The 22106-nt window shown below is 45.4% G+C and overlaps 1 protein-coding gene across 7 annotated transcripts in view; it reads right to left on the bottom strand.

The window, feature by feature from the left end:
* The window catches only part of DEPDC5 (DEP domain containing 5, GATOR1 subcomplex subunit), a 169392-nt gene that overhangs the window by 7991 nt on the left and 139295 nt on the right, over positions 1-22106 (bottom strand). For 5 of the 7 annotated variants that reach the window (XM_073629252.1, XM_073629251.1, XM_073629254.1 and 2 more), the window contains 5 exons: positions 20390-20511; positions 20233-20316; positions 19345-19477; positions 19157-19265; positions 653-883 (listed from right to left, as the gene is read on the bottom strand). In XM_073629252.1, the coding sequence (XP_073485353.1) occupies positions 653-883; positions 19157-19265; positions 19345-19477; positions 20233-20316; positions 20390-20511 (679 nt within the window). Of the gene's footprint in view, positions 1-652; positions 884-19156; positions 19266-19344; positions 19478-20232; positions 20317-20389; positions 20512-22106 lie in introns of those variants that run through there. The other 2 variants (XM_073629255.1, XR_012244323.1) reach the window with 2 other exon arrangements.

Below are 22106 nucleotides of genomic sequence, written 5' to 3' on the forward strand. Positions count from 1 at the left end.
GAGCCTGTTCCATGGCTCTGAACAGATGCCTGGCATGCAAGTTACGTGGTACCCGTCAGGGGAGGAGCTGGTGGAAATGAGATTACAGCCACAAGGTCAAGAGAGGAACCAATGATGTCACATGGACGCAGCAAAGGTGTAGCCCTTAACTATGTTACCTTTATTTGGGTGGTTAGAGGGGGAGGTATAATATGAAGAATGAATACTGATGTGACACGACTCAGCATTATCAGATTCCCATGATATATGTTGGAAAACAGCAGAGACAGCTTTTAAAATGAGAGTTTGAGACAAATAAAACAGGAAAAATGATGCTTTAGTTTTACCCTAGCATATAGCTACAGTACCTGCATCACTAACTTGTGTTAAGTCTATTTACAATTGTAATACATGTATAATTTTACAATGGTTGTCAAATTATCAAGCTGCTGCTGCTGCAGATAATGAGGCTGCCATGTGTTCCTAGGAGCTGGGATTTGGCCTTAATGCAGTAGGAATATTTACAGAAATCAAGGTACAGTATTTGAGGGGGATATAGTGAATAATTCAAACCATGGGCTGGATGAACCATGAAAGCCATGGATAGTCCATGGGAGATCATTCTCTTGGACATGACACTCCATCAGCTCCTCTGCCCTTTGCGGGCAGCTACCTAGCAGCGCTGCGGCCTGGCTCCTTCCTCCGAAGCTGCGGCTGAAAGAACTGTGCCTACTTGCATAAGAGGCTGGCCGACTGGGTAGCCAAGGAAGGAGAAATGGCGGTATTTCAGAATGGAGCAGCTCCTCTTCCACCAGTGCCACCTCAAACCATTTCCTCTGAAAAGCTGTAAAATCCTCCATTGCAGCTGAATGCCATGGGCTTGGTTGAGTCAGGTTTGTTGTGGCTAAAAAACAAAACAAAATTTACAGGTATGTAAAAATCACCAGCTAATATCAGAGACAAAAGCTGCACATGAACAGTTATGATACATACAAATGTAGGTACAAAGACATAAATATAAATGTATGTTGGTATTGTTATTCACTTAGCCTAGTGTGGGTAGATGTCTGCGATTCACAACTTTCCTTGGGATAAAACTATTTCTGGGGGATTCTACATCATTCTACATTGCATACCCAATTGCATTCAGAATTTCCTTAGGTGTGCACAGGATTTTTTAAAAGCCTTAAAATTATGATTTTTTGGGGGGACATGCAAGATGGAAGTTTAGAATGACTGTTTTATGGCATTTACACGCAAATGGTTGCTTATTTGAATCATAAGCATATCTAGGGGGGGTCTAGCTACTATATTAACCAAGAACAGGGGTAGGCAACCTTTGAGAGGAGGAGATCTACCTGGACAACATGGAAGAAATCAAAGATCATTGGTGTGCGGCACCCTTTTTTTTTTAAGAAGTTAATTAGCAAGCCTCTAATAAGAAGGACATTAAAAAAAAACCTAAAAAAAAAAAATCTAATAAAAAACAAAATTACTGAAAAAATATAAAAACTTAGCCTACCTTAAAAGTTAACTTCAGCGAGAAACTTGGCATTCACAACTTTTTTCATGTTTGAGAAGTAATTGCCCCCGCCCCCCCCCCCCCCCCCCCCCCCCAAGTCTGATGCAGGAGACCATCATGAAGGCAGAACATCTGGTACTGTACTACAGGCTGACTTGCTTCGCTAGTTTCAGGCCTGGCTGGCCTCAACGGTAACCTGGCTGCTCCGAGTTCTGGCCAGTGTAGGTAGTATGTACAGTGAGGGGAAAAAAGTATTTGATCCCCTGCTGATTTTGTACGTTTGGCCACTGCTAAAGCACCGATCAGTCTATAATTTTAATGGTAGGTTTATTTTAAGGGTGAGAGACAGAACAACAACAAAAAATCCAGAAAAACGCATTTCAAAAAAGTCATACCTTGATTTGCATTTTAATGAGTGAAATAAGTATTTGACTATTGACCCCTTCACAAAGCATGACTTAGTACTTGGTGGCAAAACCCTTATTGGCAATCACAGAGGTCAGACGTTTCTTGTAGTTAGCCACCAGGTTTGCACACATCTCTGGAGGGATTCCGTCCCATTTTGTCCCACTCCTCTCCGAGTCATTAAGGTTTTGAGACTGATGTTTGGTAACTCGTACCTTCAGCTACCTCCACAAATTTTCTATGGGTTTAAGGTCTGGAGAATGGCTAGGCCATTCCAAGACCTTAATGTGTTTCTTCATGAGCCACTCCTTTGTTGTTTTGGCCATGTGTTTTAGGTCATTGTCATGCTGAAATACCCATCCACGACCCATTTTCAATGCCCTGGATATGGGAAGGAGGTTCTCACCCAAGAATTGATGGTACATGGCCCCGTCTATCATCCCGTTGATGCGGGGAAGTTGTCCTGTCCCCTTAGCAGAAAAAACCCCCAAAGCATAATATTTCCACTTTAATGTTTTACATTGGGATGCTTTTCTTGGGGTCATAGGCAGCATTCCTCCTCCTCCAAAGACGGCGAGTTAAGTTGATGCCAAATAGCTTGATTTTGGTCTGATCTGACCAAAACACTTTCACCCATTTCTCCTCTGAATCATTCAGATGTTCATTAGCAAACTTCAGACGGGCCTGTACATGTGCTTTCTTGAGCAGGGGTACCTTGCGGGCGCTGCAGGATTTCAGTCCTTCACGGCGTAGTGTGTTACCAATTGTTTTGGTCACTATGGTCCCCGCTGCCTTGAGATCATTAACAATATTCTCCCGTGTAGTTCTGGGCTGATTCCTCGCCATTTTCATGATCATTGAAACTCCACGAGGTGAGATTTTGCATTGAGCCCCTGACCAAGTGAGACTGACAGTTATTTTGTGTTTCTTCCATTCGTGAATGATCGCACCAACTGTTGTCACCCTCTCACCACGCTGCTTGGCGATGGTCCTGTAGCCCATTCCAGCCTTGTGTAGGTCTACAATATTGTCCCTGACATCCTTGGACAGCTCTTTGGTCTTGGCCATGGTGAAGAGATTGGAATCTGATTGATTGCTTCTGTGGACAGGTGTTTTTTATAAAGGTAACAAGCTAAGACTAGGAGCACTCCCTTTAAGAGAGTGCTCCTAATCTCAGCTTATTACCTGTATAGAAGACACCTGGGAGCCAGAAATCTTGCTGACTGATAGAGGATCAAATACTTATTTCACTTTTTAAAATGCAAATCAATTTATAACTTTTTTGAAATGCGTTTTTCTGAATATTTTTGTTGTTATTCTGTCTCTCACGGTTAAAAAAAAAACAAACAAAAAAAAAACTACCAATAAAATTATAGACTGATCATTTCTTTGTCAGTGGGCAAACGTACAAAATCAGCAGGGGATCAAATACTTTTTTCCCCTCACTGTAGGGCAGTGTCCAAGGGTCAGTAGTAAATAGGGCAGTGTCAAGGGGTGAGTAGTATGCAGGGCAGTGTACAGAGGTCAGTAGCAGTTGGGGCAGTGTACAGAGGTCAGAAGCAGGTAGGGCAGTGAACACCCAGTGTTTAATCTACCACGCCACATATGTGAGCTTACCAGAGGTAGTGTGACCCTCAGCATTTGAGAAGTCAGTACACACTGTATAAATCTGTCGGTCTGCCACCAATACACAGGTATGTACAGCCACCACTCGTTCAGACAAAGCACATAGCAACAAGCTGTCAATCAAAAACAAAAAAAAGAAAGGAGCACCAGGCTCTCAGTGTAAAATCCGTGGAACAGAGTTTATTAAAAAAGTTTAAAAGCACTTAATATCTCTTAGATTGTAAGCTCTAAGGAGCAGGGCCCTCTGATTCCTACTGTAATAAAGTGTATTGTATTTTTACTGTCTACCCTCAAGTCGTAAAGCGCTGCATAAACTGTTGGGGATATATAAATCCTGTATAATAATAACTCCTAGGAGGGCAGCCGAGCCCCTGGTGACGCCATATTTGACAAAACCTACATAGGGCGGAGCCTTAAATCATGACATCACTGCACATGCGTGGCCACCATTGTAATTCTGGGGATTGTAGTCTATACATGCTGATTTCCACCTAGGACACACTACTTCTGGTAAGCTCATATATGTGACGTGGTGGATTGAGCACTAGGTGTTCACGTATGAAGAATTTTGAAGAGCACGCAATGTGGGAAGAGTGATCTTCACTGGTGTATTTTCAGGAACAAGATCTCACTATTGCATGGACTCTTTAGGATATTATACACCATCACACGTAGTAGATAGGACAGTGTACAGAGGTAAGTAATAGTTAGGGCAGGATACAGAGTTCAGTAGTAGGTAGGGCAGCGTACAGAGGTCAGTAGTTGGCAGGGCAGCGTACCGAGGTCAATAGTAAGCAGGGCAGCGTAGAGAGGTCAGTAGGATGTAGGGCAGTGTACAGAGGTCAGCAGTATGTAAGACAGTCTACAGAGGTCAGTAGTATGAAAAGCCGTGTGTGGGGAAAAGCAGGGCAAAGGACAGTACAGGGGGCTCAGAAGGGCCCAGTACAGACCGGTCAGGAGGGCACACCATAGGGTGAGTAGGAGGGCACAGAAGTTTCACACAGGTTTCTTGATGCAGAGCAGCACAGGGAGGATGCTGCGAATGATCTACTTGCTCTGGTGTGTTGATCCTCTGGGGATCAGCACACTTCACTCCAGTGTTAATTTCGTCGACTAAAACAATTTAGTCAACTAACTTAATACCATTTTAGTTGACTAAAACAATTGAGATGACTAAAATACGACTAAAACTAAAATGACATTTTAGTCAAAAGACTAGAATGGCAATAAAACTAAAATGGCATTTTAGTCAGAAGACTAGAATGGGAATAAAACTAAAATGCAATTTTAGTCAAAAGACTAAGACTAAAACTAAATTGAAATTTGAAGTCAAAATTAACACTGGTCTGTAGTGCACGTTCATACCTCAATACCATAAATAATAACATATTCGATTTTTCACTCCAGCAGTATATAATGAGTTTGGAAATTGTAGAGAAATGCTTAAATAATGCATTACATTTTAACTACACCCATTAGATTTTAGTCGACTAAAATGTACTGGAGATTTTAGTCGACTAAAATGTTCTACAGTTCTAAAATGTCCTGGAGATTTAGTTGACTAAATACAACTAGAACAATTACAGAAGACTAAAATGGGACTAAAACTAAAAATGCCATTTTAGTCCGAAGACTAAGACTAAAACTAAATCGAAATATGCTGCCAAAATTAACACTGCTGCACTCGGGATGAGCTCAGAAGCGCTCGGACAAGTCTGAATCTGTCTGAGCTATCCTGCCTAAAAGCTGTCACAGTTCATAAGTGGCAGAGACATTCCCTGTCCAGCAGCCGCACATAAACCAGGGGTGTGCTGTGGGTTAGGGAATACCTCCGCTACCTAGGGTTGGCTTTTACAGCTGCCTGACCTGAGAGCACAGGTGACCACTGTACCTGAGCTCATCACTTCCCTGCGCTGCTCTGCTACTCTGGGGAAGGAGCACTTGAGGGTCGGCAAGGCAGAGACACGAATGTGATCTACCCGTCACCTGCCCGCGGTCAACAGATTACGATCCTAGAACAACTTCAACATGAATTCCCTAAATGGAACTACAGAAGGTGACCAAACTATTACAATAGCTGCCTCTAAATGTGAAGAAGGGGAAACCCTACCTCAAAATAATCCTGATTTACCACATCTCTTATCCTATAAATTACAATAGGTCCGCATATTAGCTAAGTAATGATCAAGGTAAAAACAGGTACAAAGAGGTGTTGTAAAAATTAGGATTTTTGGTTTACCAGTAAAAACTATTTCTTGTACAGAACACAGGATCTTTAGTTTTTAACCATGCAGCCACCCCGCTAACCCTAGTTTTGTAGCAAGCAATATGGAGATTCTAAAAAACACAGGGAGGGTCCTGAGTCCTGTACTGCACTCAAACAGATTTTACGGTTTTGACAAAAATCCTATTTTCTTAGTCGTACAGTATAGAACATAGGATCTTTAGTCTTTAGTCTCCAAAGGGCAGCTCCACCCTTTGGACTAGGTTACGTGTTACACCTGTATTTAGGGTATAACATGATGCAAATAGAATTTGTGCGGCTACAGATTGAGATTTTCAGAGATCTGTAAATAAGCTATTACTGCAGCAGTCGAACTTGTAATTCTCAATGGAACACAAGTGCAGGGATTACTGCAATCATAGTCCATTGACACTTCCTCCAGTTCTCTTACTAAAAAGCATACCTCAATACAGACAGAGCTGGAGTTTGCAGGAACCTGGCAGGGTGGCTGTGATCCACTGACTGCAGTTGCAATGTTTTGCAGGCTAATTTGCAAAAAAAAAACAAACAAAAAAAAAAACCTAAATGCAAATTCTTTTGCTGCAAATATCTGTGTATTTATTATTATGATTATTTTTTTTGTTAAAAGGTGGACTTAGCCTTTAACCATTGGATGTACAAAAGCAGTCAAACTACAGGGTGGGCAAAACAGCAAACAAACGCTAATAGGCCTACATATTAAAGAGTCAAGAAGGGCACAGAACAGTTTGTAGAACCTTAAGTCTGAAAATTACATCAGATGAGGTCTGAACATCCACCTGTTAGCATTTAACAAATGTGTGAACAGAAGACCAGATGGCAGCCTTGCAAATCTGAGAAACAGATGTCTAATGCTGAAAGGCCCATGAAGCACTAACAGATTTGGTAGAGTGCGCCTTAATAAGAAGGCGAGGAACTCTATCCTTTAGATCATAGGCTCCAATGATGAAATGTCTAATACACCTAGAAATAGTGGAACGAGAAGCCGGGAGCCCTCTGCAGGTTGCCCACTGGGAGCACAAGGAGGGAGTCAAATTGCCTAAAAAAAAAACTTTAGCCAAGAGGTAAACTTCCACAGCATGTACTATGTCGGGACTAGGGCCGACATGGTAGAGAGGGCTCGGGGGGGGTGAGAGAGAGGGAGGGTCAGAGAGGGGGGGTGTGAGAGAGGGAGGGTGAGAGAGAGGGAGGGTGAGAGAGAGGGAGGGTGAGAGAGAGGGAGTGTGAGAGAGAGGGGGGGTGAGAGAGAGGGAGTGTGAGAGAGAGGGGGGGTGAGAGAGAGGGGGGGTGAGAGAGAGGGGGGGTGAGAGAGAGGGGGGGTTAGAGATGGGTCAGAGGGGGTAGAGAGAGAGAGAGAGGGGTCGGGGGAAAGGGGGGGTATAGAGAGAGGGGTCGGGGGGGTGAGAGAAGGGTTCGAGAGGTGGGTGAGAGAGAGAGGGGTCAGAGGGGGTAGAGAGAGAGGGGTCACAGAGAGGGGGTGAGAGAAAGAGAGGGGTGAGAGAGAGAGAGAGAGAGAGAGAGAGAGAGAGAGAGAGAGAGAGAGAGAGAGAGATCCCTAGTCCTGTCTGCAGTGCCTCCTGTGCACCCCGTCTGTGAATAGGTGTGTGTGATGCCCAGTATGTTCCATAGGACGTTCATGCTGGCCAGCAGCGGGCAGGGCCCATTCTCCTACTGGGTGAGGTGCTCTGCTCCTTCCAGCAGATCCATTTTTATGTAATAGACCGCGGATTGTCGCAGGCAGGTACTAGTGTCCCTGGTTGCCTGCGCCTCCTGCTGGTCCTCGGGGGGCCCCGACCTGCCTGTCCTCCGAGCCCGCTGTCACAGCTCGTAGTGGAGAGGAGGGCGGGTAGCAGCTCCTGGTTGCAAGCACCTCCCGCGGGTTCTTGGGGGGGCCCCCGATCCACTTGTCCTCTGAGCCTGCTGTCAGAGCTAGAAGTGGAGAGGAGGGCGGGTAGCAGTCCCTGGCTGCATGCGCCTCCCGCCGGTCGAGGGGGGGCCCGGATCCACTTGTCCTCTGAGCCTGCTGTCAGAGCTGGAAGTGGAGAGGAGGGCAGGTAGCAGTCCCTGGCTGCATGCGCCTCCCGCCGGTCCTCGGAGGGGGGGCCCCGATCCACTTGTCCTCTGAGCCTGCTGTCAGAGCTGGAAGTGGAGAGGAGGGCGGGTAGCAGTCCCTGGCTGCATGTGCCTCCCGCCTGGCCTCAGAGGGCCCCTGATCCACCTGTCCTCTGTGCCGCTGTCAGGGCTAGGAGCGAAGAGGTGGTTGGAGGAATCCAGGTCCTGGGTGGCGCCACCGCATCAGGTATGCTGCGCCTGCTGCTCCTCACATCTCTGGTGGTCAGGGAGCTCTTCTCCCCTCCTGGGCTCTCGCTTCTCCCTGCTCCTGCTGCCACCGGTCCAGGCCTTCCTATGACAAGGGGCTCAAGGAGCAACTGCTTTGGGCCCCTCAACAATGACTGGGCTCTGAGCAGCTGTCCCTTTTGCCCTGGGTTAAAGACGGCCCTGGTCCGGACAGTGGAGAGAAGTTTTCTTGGGATGTTTCAGAGCGGGACATAAGGAGGGAAGAACAATGTCCTGGTCAAGGTGAAAAGAGTAAACCACCTTAGGGAGAAAAGAGGCTTTTGGCCTCAGGACAACCATATCTTTGTGTAACAGAAGCTCACTGTATTAATGCTGCATGTGCCGCACGAAGCTCCAATAAATCCTCTGGTCTACAGTCTGTCAGTTGCCAGATTTTAGAAGCTCATCCTGGTTCCACACTACCCAGCAAGCAAACAAGAGGGAAGCCACACACTGATAACCTCGCTCCATACGTGTTTATTACATATCGCTAGTTAGATGACAATCCCTGCCTGTGGCCATGCCCCTCTAATTTTTTTCACCACAATAAGCTTAATCTTAGAGAGGCTGGGACTAGGAAAGGCTCTTTACAGGATAAGGAGACTGACTTAGAAACCCTCTGCACAGAGGTGATAGCAACGAAAAAGGTCACTTTGCAAATGAGGTCAGAAAAGATAATATCCTTAAGGGTAGGGTTGTACTGATACCGATATCGGTGCCAATACCAAGTATTTTCACGGGTACACGTACACATGAAAATGCTCTGATACCTGAAGCTAATACTTTTGCGGTATGATTTGAGCCCATACAAAATGAATAGGCTCAAATCGCATTGCACAGAATCGCATGCAATTTGAACAGGAATGCAGTGCAAAAATGCAAATGATTTCAGCCTGAATTCACACAGGAGAGGTGGGGGAAACTGCATGCGATTTGGACAGGAATCACACTGCAAATAATCGCATGGGATTTGAACAGGAATGCAGTGCAATTCCTGTCCAAATCGCATGTGGCTTTCCCCACCGCTCCCGTTTGAACCCAGGTTAAAACCACTTTTTGAGCCTATTAATTTTGTATGGACTCAAACTGTACCGCAAAGGTATCTGTACTCGGTATACTTAAAGAAGTCCAGCCAAAGCTCATTTGGCTGGGCTTATCCTATGAATGCAATTCTTTTTGCACTCCTGTGACCCGTTTTCAGCAGAGAGTGGACTGAAGTCTGCTTTCTGCTGACGTCACGGATATCAGTCCAGGCACCGCGTCATCTCGACAATGGAAGTCTGAATCCGCCAGGTGCCTGGACTAACACCCGTCTCAGCCTCTCAGCGAGCTGCTGAGAGCCTGAGACAGCTGCTCCGCCCCCTCCACAGCTCAGCACTCCAATGAGCGCGGAGGGGAGATGAGCAGAGAGCTGTGACTGACAGTCTACAGCTCTCTGCTCACGTAGCTGTGAAAACTGAGCGATCTGCGATGTTCGATCGCTCAGTTCTCAGTGCAGAGGCGCCGGGGGACAGATGTAGCATTGGACTGATGCTGCATCCACTGAGGCAAGTATAAATTAAAAAAATTTAAAAAAAGCAACCCTTACTTCTCTTTTAACCAAAGTATCGGTACTGGTACTTGCCAGTAAAAAAAACAAAACAGTATTGGTGCAACCCTACTTCAAAAGGCTGCCTCTAAAGGGCCACGAAAACCAGGTTAAGTTAGCATGGAGTCACAGGGGAACGTGCAGGAGGAGAAATGTGCTCACCTTTGGTAACATGTTACACCTGTATTTAGGGTGTATCATGTTACCAAAGAGCACCTGCCTGTGCCCCTCTGATCCCTCGCTGTGACAGCAGGCAGGGGATCTTCTCCCTGCAGCTACTGTCACAATTTAAAAAGAGCGGGGCCATGAGGGGCTCCACCCACATGGCAGAGCCATTCATTCACAGGGATCTGTGAATGAATGAATTACAACTACTTGCAGTACTCCATGAACTGCGAGGGTGCTGGTGAGAACTCTTGTAGTTCAGCTTTCTTCCTGCTCTCCAGTAACTGTCTGCCTTTACAAGAGGTATGGGTAGACAGCTATACTGAGAGTCTGCAGGAGCCTGACATTGCACCCGTGATCTGCTGATCGCAAGTGCAATGCTCTGCAGGCTCCAGGAAAAAAAAAGAATGCACATTTTTTTTACCTGCAAAAATATGTGCATTTATGATTATATATATTTTTTTTAAGGTGAACCTAGCCCTTAACTAAGGAATGAAGGGCCAAAGGCCAAGATGGAGAAAAGACAGGATGTGTCCCACATTGTACACAAGGGTAGCAATGGTAATGGTCCTTACTGTGGTTGTAAAGGCAGAAGTTTTTTTTATCTTAACGCATTCTATGCATTAAGATAAAAAGTCTTCTCTGTGCAGCAGCCCCCCTAACACTTACCTGAGGTCCCTCTCTGTTCAGCGATGTCCACGATTGTCTCAGCCATCCGAGATTCTCCCTCCTGATTGGCTGGAACACAGCAGCAGTGCCATTGGCTGCTGCTGCTGTCAAAGTCAGCTTGCCAATCAGGGGGAAAAGGGGCGGGGCCGGGTCAGGGCTCCATGTCTGAATAGACACAGGGACCTGTGACTTGGCTCGGGTGCCCCCACAGCAAGCTGCTTGCTGTGGGGGCACTGAAAAGGAGGGCGGGGCCAGGATCACAGAAGAGGGACCCGAGAAGAGGAGGATCTGGGCTGCTCTGTGCAAATCCACTGCAACAGGGCAGGTAAGTATAACATGTTTGTCATTTTTATAGGAAAAAAAAAACGAGACTTTACAATCACTTTAAGCTTGGATTAAAGCAGAGTTCCAGGCTTTTTTTAAAATTAAAAGTCAGCAGCTGGGGGCGTGGCCTGGACGGGACTCGAGATGGCTGCTTGAACAGAAAGCTCTCGCACACAGAGGACGACAAACGCCTTATTTGGGACTTTAGAAGCACTTACCCATGATGGGAAAGTCCAATAGGAACACCTCGACACCCCGCACACAGAAGGAGCCAGGCACGCAGATCAGCGGTAATATCCCGGAGATCTTCCGGACCAGACAAGCTGCGTAACTTGAGGCATCGCAGGCCTCACAGACCCCGCAGGCCTCATCCCCGGACTCAATTAGAAGTAGCGCGGACCCGCTCATGGATAACGACGGATCCGGAGCCCCTCTCCCAAGCCTACTTGACCTCCAAAGAGACCTCCAGAGAGTCGCCCTGGACATCAAACATACTATGATGTCGGCGATCTCAGATCTAAAGGCGGACATTCACTCAATGAACAACCGAATCTCGGATGTGGAGGAAAACGCTCGCACACAAGCAACTGCAATCAGGCAAGTACAGAAAACCTACGATTTGCATCTGCCACATTTATTTGAGCTACATAGACAAGTAGAAGACCTGGACAATAGGGGCCGCAGGCACAACGTGAGGGTGAGGGGGGTCCCGGAAGGAGTCGACCAGGCCGCACTGCAGCACACAGTATGCTCCATCTTTAATGATTTACTGGGCCGACCAGCAGATTCCCCCATAGAAATGGAACGCATGCACCGTGCATTAAGGCCCCCTCCCCGCGATACTGAACCACCTTGGGACATTGTCTGTTGCATCGTCAATTTTCCCCTTAAAGAGGAGATTCTCAAGAAAGCAAGAGACAGAGGCCGCATATTGTTTAATGGCACTGAAGTGAAATTGTTTCAGGACTTATCTCAAATTACTCTACAGAACAGACGCACCCTACGCCCTCTGCTGGAAGTCTTACGTACACAAAATATCCAATATAGATGGAAGTTTCCGTTCTGTCTGTCAGCGTCCATTAGGGGCCGCACAGCTTTTCTTAGAACCCCGGAAGATTTACCCACTTTCTGAGAACAACTGGACATACCTCTGATGGATATTCCAGAGTGGCACTCTTTCTACTTTCCTACGGAACCATGGAAGCCAGTTTCACACAACTCCTCTCCCAAAGCTCAAAGACAACGATCCAGACGTCGCAGATTGGACCCCACATCACCTGGAGACCGCCAATCTCGCTGAGACTTCCCTGCTCGCAGCCCAGGCCCGGCAGATACTCCTCATCGGAATTACCAGATGGCATAGCTCTCCCTGGAATTTCTCATACTGCCTTCACACAGTAAAATTAACTTTTAATCCCTTCTTGCATACCGCTTCTCCCTCTCCCCCGGTTTTTGTTTTCTTTCTCCCTTTGTTTTCCTCCCCTTTTGTTTAGCCGACGGAGCAACATCAGTCTTCACAAGAACTCCTAATGGAAGTCCCTTGTCCAGATATAAGTCTTATGCTCGTGATCCTTGAGAAACCTTCAACACCCCACTCGGACTTTGTGAGTAAAGTTCTGGTTTGATATAGATGATCTGTTAACTTACTCACTCCCGTCTTTAGCACTGGCGCCATTTACATACCTACCTATGCTAGAATTATAGCTATCCAAGCAGGACGATTTCTCTTATCTAAAGCATAAGGCTAAAAATCGTCTTTTTCCTGAACTACTTTGGCTAATGCCTTGCTTTGAGGTTTTTTGCTTGTTTTTTTGTTCTCTGTTTTTGTTTATGTTATGTTGGTTTTGTTTGGTTGTGACCTTACTTCATGGATAAAACTATGGGGGTCTGGATCTTTAAAACCCTAGTTATAAATCAATCTAGTGTTTATACATTCAAATCTCCAGTGGAGGTTGGTCTGTGGTGCCCCCATTCTCCCCTTTCGTGTGGGGGGGTGGGGACTCTGGGGGCCCCCCTTTTCTGTTCAAATCCTCCAAATCTACAATTACCTTTACCCTCCAACGATATCTCACATATCACTCATGGCTCATACACCATCAACAAACTTCCTACAATGCCACTTTTACCCTCAACAAAATGAGGAACTAGTATTACTACACTTCATCAGTAGTAAAAATCTACCAACACTATCGTCCCTCTAGTTCTTTAACGCTCACACTTACTTATGAGCCCTGGGTGGAGGTCCAGACTCCCATACTAGCCAACCTGATCCTAGTGTGAGGGGGCAGGAAAGTTAGATAAAGTAAAATATAGAGAAATATGCTTCCAAAAATTTAATTGTCTTTATTAACATCAATGTCCTTAAGGTGTTTGACTGTCATAGGTTGTTGTTTTAGCCTGCTTTCTACCTGTTAACCGTTATTTGTTATATGCTTCACTGTGTAGGGTCATATCTCGCCGAAAGGGGTTCTAGTGTATTATTATTACCATTAGAAATGGCGTATAGTTTGTCGCAATTTACCTATACACAGAACCGAATTAGCATTCATATGATCCCACACGACACACATCTAGATTTTCCACAACGCAGTTTCTTTGCACACCTCTTCATGCCCATAACTGCTACTATTTAGCATTGTTCGTCCTCCGTAGTGCTGTAGCACTCATTCCTACCACAGCTCGCAAACCCCAAACAGCTGTCCACACGGACTAGAGCTATTAAACCGGACATTTTTTCTACAGGTGGATAGGCAAGCCTACGGCCACCTCCGGTAACGACTTACACACGTACCCGCCGTATTTCTGAGGTACGTTCCCCAATTCCCAAGAGACTAATCTTATTTAGCCCTCTTTTCTCCCCTTCCCTCCCCCCCCTCCCCTCTTTTCTTTTTTATCTTTTCATTCCCCTTGTGTCCTACCCTCTTTATTTTGTCTAACTTCCCTCTCTTTTTCCACATCTCGTCTACATCAAATCTATTCTATAGGGTGGGGACCGCTCCTCTCTCCTCTTCCCCAGTTTCCATTTACCCACGGAATTATCCTGTAACATACATACAGGACACAGAACTAGCTAGATAATCTTAACACACCCTATAACTTTAGAAATATCCATAATGCCGAGGGGAGTAGCAACCTCTACCCAACAACTCTCACTTAAATGCCTGTCACTTAATGTAAAAGGCTTAAATATTCCAAAAAAAAGGTTGCAAGTCTTGTCGGCATTGACTAAACACAAAGCCCACTTCCTCTTGTTACAGGAAACACATTTTTGCACAAAGCATGTCCCCAAATTATCAAATCACATCTATAAGCGTACACTCCACTCTACGAATCCAACTTCTAAAACAAAAGGAGTCTCCATACTTATCTCCAAGCACGCTGACTTTCAACTGAAGGATTCCCTGGTTGATCACGAGGGTAGATACATTTTTATTAAAGGCACATACGCATCAAAACCAATCACGATCGCAAATGTGTACTGCCCGAATGAACACCAAGTAACCTTTTTTAGGCAAATTTGTGATCTTCTCTCCACCTTTCAAGAGGGCATAGTACTTCTCGGCGGTGATTTCAATGTCCCACTAAATCCAACTTTGGATTCTTCCACTGGGACCTCTGCACTCCCCTTTCTGGACATATAGACAGCTGAGACACTTTTTCACCTATTCAGACTCCAATGATATATGGTCAAGACAATTAACACCATTTGAAACCTTATGTTCCCAGAACACACCACAAAGACACCTAATATCTATCATCTACTCTCTTCTCCAGGGAATACCTCACCACTCACAAACAGAAACCCTACGTTTATCCTGGGGTAAAGACTTGCACATATCCCTCACTGATGAGGACTGGGAAACCATTCATGTACATGCACACAAAGGCTCATTAAATGTAGCTATACAAGAAAACGGCTATAAAATACTCACAAAATGGTACAGAACACCGACTCGCCTACATAAATTCTTACCCTCAATCCCAAACACGTGCTGGAGGTGTAATAAAGAGGAAGGCTCTATGATCCACATCTGGTGGGAGTGCCCAATACTTCAGTCATTCTGGAAGGAGGTTCATGACATAATACAACGGGTCACTACTTACACCCTGGATTTTAATCCAGCACAATATCTCCTCCACCATACAACCTTACCTAAAAGATCCTACCACAAATCACTGGCCATGCATATGGTAAATGCGGCCAGATTATGCATACCTGTAAACTGGCGTTCAACCAATCCCCCGACTATTAGGGAATGGCTGATGAAGATTGCTAAGATAGAGGAGATGGAGGAATTGATCTATATCTCACAAAAATTTACCACTATATGGGCATGTTGGACACATTTCAAAAGCACTGACTGCTACAAGTCTTACTTTCCGATATAATATTTTCCCCCCTCCCGAGCGACAGGGAATGATCCGGTCGCTCTTTTCGGTGGGGCGGTGTGACTTGAGAGGAGGAGCGGTCCTCCACCCCCTTTTTACCTCAATGCTCCATATCTCCTTCTTCTTTTTCTCCTTTCTCATCCCTCTCTCCCCGCTGTTTCTTCTTACACCTATACCCCTTTTATCCATACCTATACATACCCTCCCTACAACATCTGACTAAGACAATTAACACAACATGTTTTAAGAGCTAATAGAGACAGGTCTTTCTGATTTAGTTCCACACAAGTCTAATGCTCTTCCTTACTTCGTGACTGGACCTGGTGATAGTGGCCCACACGAAGGATTTTTGATTACAACAATACTTGTATACAGAAAATGTCTCGTAGTAATATGGTCAGCTGGTTCTTCTTTTATGCACTTCACTTAACCTACCATGTATTTTCGTTTCCCATGACTTAAATTGCATTAACACTTTCTGTATTACCAATGTATAAAATGTCATGGATGCATTTTTCAAAACCTGTTTAACTGTTTGTACATGTAATTGTGCTCTCTTTCAATAAAACCTTTTTTGTGGAAAAAAAAAAAGTCAGCAGCTACAAAAAGTTTAGCTGCTGACTTTTAATAAACAGACACTTACCTGTTCCAAGGTCCAGCGATGCAGCCGCACGGAGCCCCGCTCCTCTGCGCATCCATTGGAACTGTGGGCACCCGGCCGTGACAGCTTGTGGCTTCACGGCTGGGCACGCACTGCGTGTGCGCGAGAAACGCTGCACTCTCCCAGTGGACAGGCAATCTTCTGGGACCTGTCACGTGTCCCAGAAGATTGCTGAGAGGGAGGGACTGCCTAGGGGAGAGGAGCAGTCGCCTAGGCGATCTGTGGGCGGAAGGAGGAAGTGGGACAGGAAGTCCCTCTCTAAAGTAATCACGTGACTAGGCCTTGCAGCTTTCACATGCGTCTGCAAATGTGTGCTAACTAAACCCCTGCTTTTAACAGACGGTTAGACAGGTTAATTTGGTTGGTCAACAGACAGGCTGGTGAGTTGAGCTACGGAATCGTTTTTGCCTACATGTATATGGCCCTTCATGTGCTCCTTGCTGTGAAGGCCAGTTATAGGTGGGGGCAATGGCCAGTTTTTTGGAAACTTCAGAATGAGCCACAGTGGCTATGGTGCAGCCAGGAACACTGAGAATCATCTTAGAGAAAAAAAAAAGTATTAAGCTTCTCTCTGTATATAGGCCAATATGCCTTTTACAGTCAGACATGAAAATATTGGCCAAGGTACTAGCCCTTAGATTGAACAGAGCCATTTCAACCATAATCCACTCGGACCAGGCAGGGTTCATGCCACAAAAATCCATGGCCATTAACTTACGCCGACTGTTTATTAATCTACAATCTGTAGTGGATAATATGGGAGACAGGGCATTGCTATCTCTGGACGCCCATAAGGCCTTTGATAGCATTGAGTGGTCCTACCTATGGGCCGTAATGCACACATTTGGGTTCGGGGCACACTATATAGCATGGGTTCAACTTCTGTATAGCTCCCCGAGGGCAGCCGTCCGGGAATCTGGGAGGGTGTCTGAATATTTTCCTCTTTTTAGGGGACTAGACAGGGCTGCCCTCTATCACCCTTATTGTTTGCCTTGGCCATTGAACCACTGGCTGTCTCTATACGTGCCAATAAAAACATTAGTGGCTTACAGTATGGAGATTGCCAGGAAAAATGCATGCTATATGCAGATGACACCATGCTCCTGCTGGGCGATACGACTACGTCCTTGCAGGAGGCTATGGCGGTGATTTGCATGTTCGGCCAATATTCGGAATTACTAATCAACTGGACCAAGTCCTCACTGATGCTGTTATATGACATTCCCGGCCCACAGGACTCAGCCTTCCTGGACATTTCTGTGTCCAAGGAATTCAGATATCTGTGAGTTCAGGCAACACCCAACCCTCTAGACTATATCAGACTGAATTTGTCACCTCTACTGAATCATTGCAGAGACCGGGTGAAGGTATGGTCCAAACTGAAGATGTCCCCCGTGCATAGAATAAACTTGATCAAGATGATCTTGATGCCACAGCTCCTGTATATACTACTACACAACTCCCCCATGGTTGTTCCCCTAAAACAGTTCAGAGTCATTAATCCTATTTTCAGGTCACTTATCTGGCTAAACTCCACTGCTAGAATTAAACTAGAACAGCTACAATGCCCAAAGGAGGCAGGGGGGCTTGCTCTCCCGAACCCATGGTTATATTACATGGCCGCTCAACTCCAACATATAGCCAGGGTCCTGAGCCCCTCTGAAGCCCCAGCACTTAACTTGATAGACCCGGTAATACACCTTCTAAAGACAGAAATAGGAGGGGAGGTGGAGGAGGGTTTAGAGGGGCAGAGATTTGCCAAGTCAAATAAATTCTTTCCTACTTATAATTTGATGCAAAAAGTGTGGAACAAGGTCAGAGCAATACAGCAGGTGGAGGGCATTACTAGATACAGTCCCATCTAGGGGAACAAGCGCTACTTTGAACTGGAGAAACTACAATATAGCAAGAGGTGGCAGCAATATGGCATCACATATCTGACGCAAATATTCAGAGATGGGAAACTGCGTTCATTTACTGCATTACAGTCTGAATTCAACTTACCTGCCTTCATGCGGTTCTATTATCTCCAGCTCCAACATGCAGTGGGGGGCCCAATCGAATGGGGATGCATGGATTCAGAATCCCACACCCATCTTTAATTATATGAGAGAAATATCCATATATAATAGGGGTTCATTTCATGTAGCTACTCCATGCTTCTTACCAAAGTTCTCCCCGACAACACCGCAGAGCTCATATCTAAATGGGAAGGGGATATAGGTGCCTTTGAGGAGGACCAATGGGAGGAGGTGCTCTCTGCAGTTCCCTTACGCTCCCTCAACGTGGCCCAAAGATTGTCCCAACTCTACATCCTTCTCCGAGTACACACCACAGCTAGGCTGGCAAGAATGGGGGTGCGGGATGATTCCACATGTACTAGGTGCAAGAGAGACCATGGTGACCCGATCCACATGTTGTGGAGGTGCCCGAAACTACATATCCACTGGAGGGAGGTAATGGACAGAATTAACAGCCATCATGGATGATATCCCAGGGGAGGAAACCTCTAGGATAGGGATAACCAGGGCCCTATTTCAGGCCAGAAAACTTATACTGAGGCACTGGAAATCGGAAGATCCCCCTGCGGTGAGAGAATGGTTGAAACATATGGGGGACACTATTAGATTAGAGAAATATATATATCAACACAGGGGTATTATGAAAAAAATTTGATAAAACTTTGGGCACATTGGCTAAATGTCCCTGGGTTGGCTCCGGTTGATCTCATTATGGACCGGCTGCTACTATAAAGGACGAGGTATAGATGGAGCACTGTCTGTGGTATTTACGGTCCCCTGCGTAATGAGGGCGGTCCGCTACTGTTACACGGTATACATATCTGTATGGTGCTAAAAAAAATTTTCTCCACAGTTAGCCTTATACTCAAAAGTCAATAAAATAAAGCAGAGAGAACAAGAATGTATGACCGTACTGCTTGTGAATATTTTGTATGTAATCAATAAAACCCTTTTTGATTTTAAAAAAAGCTTCTCTCTGTAGACAGAAGAGGTCCATCACCTAAGGACACTAGCAAGAAACCAAGGCTAGCTAGGAATGGGAGGAGTTATATAGGGGGATGTCCCTGTGGCTTGCTATTTAGCCAGAGTCTAATCATCTGGCCACGGTTAAATACTAAAACTTTGTGTCCTGTACTGCACGACTAAGAAACCACATTTCCATAGAAGAATTTGATCTTTCTAAAACATAAACACATGTTGCTCTCACCCCTCTCAAGCTCTCGTTCAGGAGGTATCCTATATAAGTAGAACCCATAGATGAAGGTTCTAAGTGTTTCGCCAGAAGCATGGGTAATATACAGCTCATCCAACATTTTCTGCAAGATACATATAATATTTGATTAATTTGATCAATTATCGAATTATAACTGTGAAGAACGCAGGCACTTTTCCTACCTGCATGATGTCCATTGCCACAGGTTGAGTCTGCACCCAGCTAATGTTATTGATCAGCCAATGTACAACTTCTGCACTGATAAAGCAGCTAGGAGGAAGGCCTTTCTGTTCGGATAGCAATGGAATACCTGTACTGCAAGAAAATCAGTAACATACCACTCATATTTAGGTGCATTGACATCTTACCATTTGATTCCTTTACAACTCTGAAAGCTATTTCCATGTCAATTTGCATAGAAGCTATGTAAACTAACTACAGAGGGCAGGAAACGTCTTTCAGGTTTTACACTAACCATGTTATATTATAATATCATATTATCAAAATCCAAGAAAAAAAATGAATAGGTTGCAGCCTACCAGTCCTTGGATGTGGTTGCTGCATAAATTTAACTTTTCACTTTTTCAGGCCAAGTTCATCTGCAAGTACTGAAACTTTAATGTTGATTTCTAGAAATTCAGTCATTTTAACTTCCTGTGCACTGAGCTGAAATCCCAAATGATGCTACCAGCATTCCCATTTCCTTTCTCTATACTACAAAAGACCCCCCTCGTGCTGTGAAGATGGGGGGAGGATTAGGTGTTTATTGTCCAAGCAAAGCAAGCAGCCTAGGTTGACAGGCTCCAAAGATACAGTAGAGTGAGTGAGGATTGTCAAGCTAGGACAGGAACTGTGTTACTGGTAAGATCAGTAGGTGAAAATAAAAAGGGATAAAAGCCTGAATAAAGAAAACAAATGTAACACCCACATCTAGGGACAGGTAAGCTGAAATATATTTTTGTTTTTGGGCTTAGATACACTTTGACTAATGACTCTCACACTCTCCTAAATGTATAAAATTAAACCCCTTCAACTGTTTAAAAACCTGTTAAAGCATACCAGGTACTTACGTTGGGTGTTTCATAGCCTCCAGAATCTCACTCAGGCTGGCACTGGAAGGTAGAGTGCTCGGCCCCCCAGACATCTGTGGGACACTGAACCAGAATTTCCTGTTAGAAATCTCATTTAACAAGCAGAATCACACAAATGATAATGGAGCATCTTTACCTTGTCTCAGCCGATTGAAATGACTGTTCTCCTGTATTGCTTCCTTGAGTAACTGTTGGGGTGTTGTTTGTCAGGCTGCTGTTTCCATCAACATAAGGGGAGATTCCCTGATCAACAGAAATCTGTAATAGATCAGAATGATATTCTCTTTAGAATAAGGGATGAATAAAGTTAAAATCAGGCAATGATTATCTTTTCTAAAACATTTCAAATACTTTGGCATGTTACAGAGAATGTTAACAAAGGTGATCCAATAAACATTTACATACAGCACACTAGACAGGATAATCAGATATTGAACCACCCAGACTTCAGGGCACATGCAAATGAAAATCACTGGCCTGTAGGACCTGGGTGCAAAGCATCCTGCAAGACAAGTAATGGCAGCCATTTTCTTTTTTTTTTTAAAGAATTAAAGTATTAAAGATAACTGTCAAAATAATGGTGGTGGTGGTGGGGGAAATGGTGGGGGGATTAGGTATTTAAATTTAGGTCTGCTTTAAGCTAACCCTAAAACTTAAAGTGATTGTAAAAGAAAAACAAAATTATTAAAATAACAAAATATGTCACACTTACCTGCTCTGTGTAAGCCTCTGCACAGAGCAGCCCAGATCCTCTTCCTCTGGGGTCTCCCACTGGTGCTATGGGAGCATCCATGCGGGTTTGAACCCGAGCCAGGCTGTGTGTGTGTCCATTGACACACACAGCCCGGCTTGGCCCTGCCCCCCCCCCCCTCCCTCCTTACAGGCTGTGACTGGCCGCAGCCAGAACCCATGGCTCCCACTGCTGCCTCCATGTCCAGTGTGGAGAGAGCTGCTGCTCTCGGGCACAGCACTGGATCGAGATTGGGCTCAGGTAAGGATAAGGGGAGACTGGTGGGGAGTTGAGCACAGAATGTACTAAGGTAAAAAAAAAACCTTCTGCCTTTACAACCTTTAAAACCTAATCTACTCAGACTTAAAGAGGTTGTAAACCTCAGAAAAAAATTTGCAAAAATAAAAACCCCTGCAAGACAAAGGCATAATGAGCTAGTATGCATCGCATTCCATCAAGGAAGCCAGACTCCTGGTGCCTTCTTCAGGCAGACCATGGCATTTTCTGAATGCACCCTGATCAGGTGTCCTATCAGAAGGGGGTCCAAAGCTGTAGGGTCAACCAGACTAATCTGAACTCTAAACACAAAAAAACCAAAGTCAGCGCTGACCCCACAACCAACTCTCAAATGTTCACAGTCTATATAGAAAAAGTTATCTTGCTCTAGGTGTTGCAGCTCTCTCAAAGATCCACTGCGTGGCGGACTTAATCTGAAATATACGGGGGGCGTGGCCGAGAGATGGCAGAGTGAGGACGCACATCTCGGAGCTCTGTGTGGGGAAGCCCTGAGAACGATCAGCAAACCGTGTCAGTGAGAGCCGGACTTCATGCCAGGGGACCGCAAACACCCGCTGGACTTGGGGGTTCAGAAAGGCTCGGAAATTACACACTATTTCCTCAGGCAGCACGCAGCTTCATCCCCCACCGCGCCGGCCAAGATGGCGCCGCCTCGTGTGCCTCCGACGAGCGCCGCCGCCTCATCTAAAAAGGGCACACAGCCAGGACTCAATGCTGGAGGAGATCGAGCCGCTCCGGATGACAGGTCAGCCTCCCCTATACTGTCCCCTGTGATCCCCATTACTGACATTCCACCCAGCTGCAGCCACACAAGGGAGCCAGGCAG

Source organism: Aquarana catesbeiana, linkage group LG01 (genome assembly GCF_042186555.1).
Source record: "Aquarana catesbeiana isolate 2022-GZ linkage group LG01, ASM4218655v1, whole genome shotgun sequence".
NCBI classification, from domain to species: domain Eukaryota; kingdom Metazoa; phylum Chordata; class Amphibia; order Anura; family Ranidae; genus Aquarana; species Aquarana catesbeiana.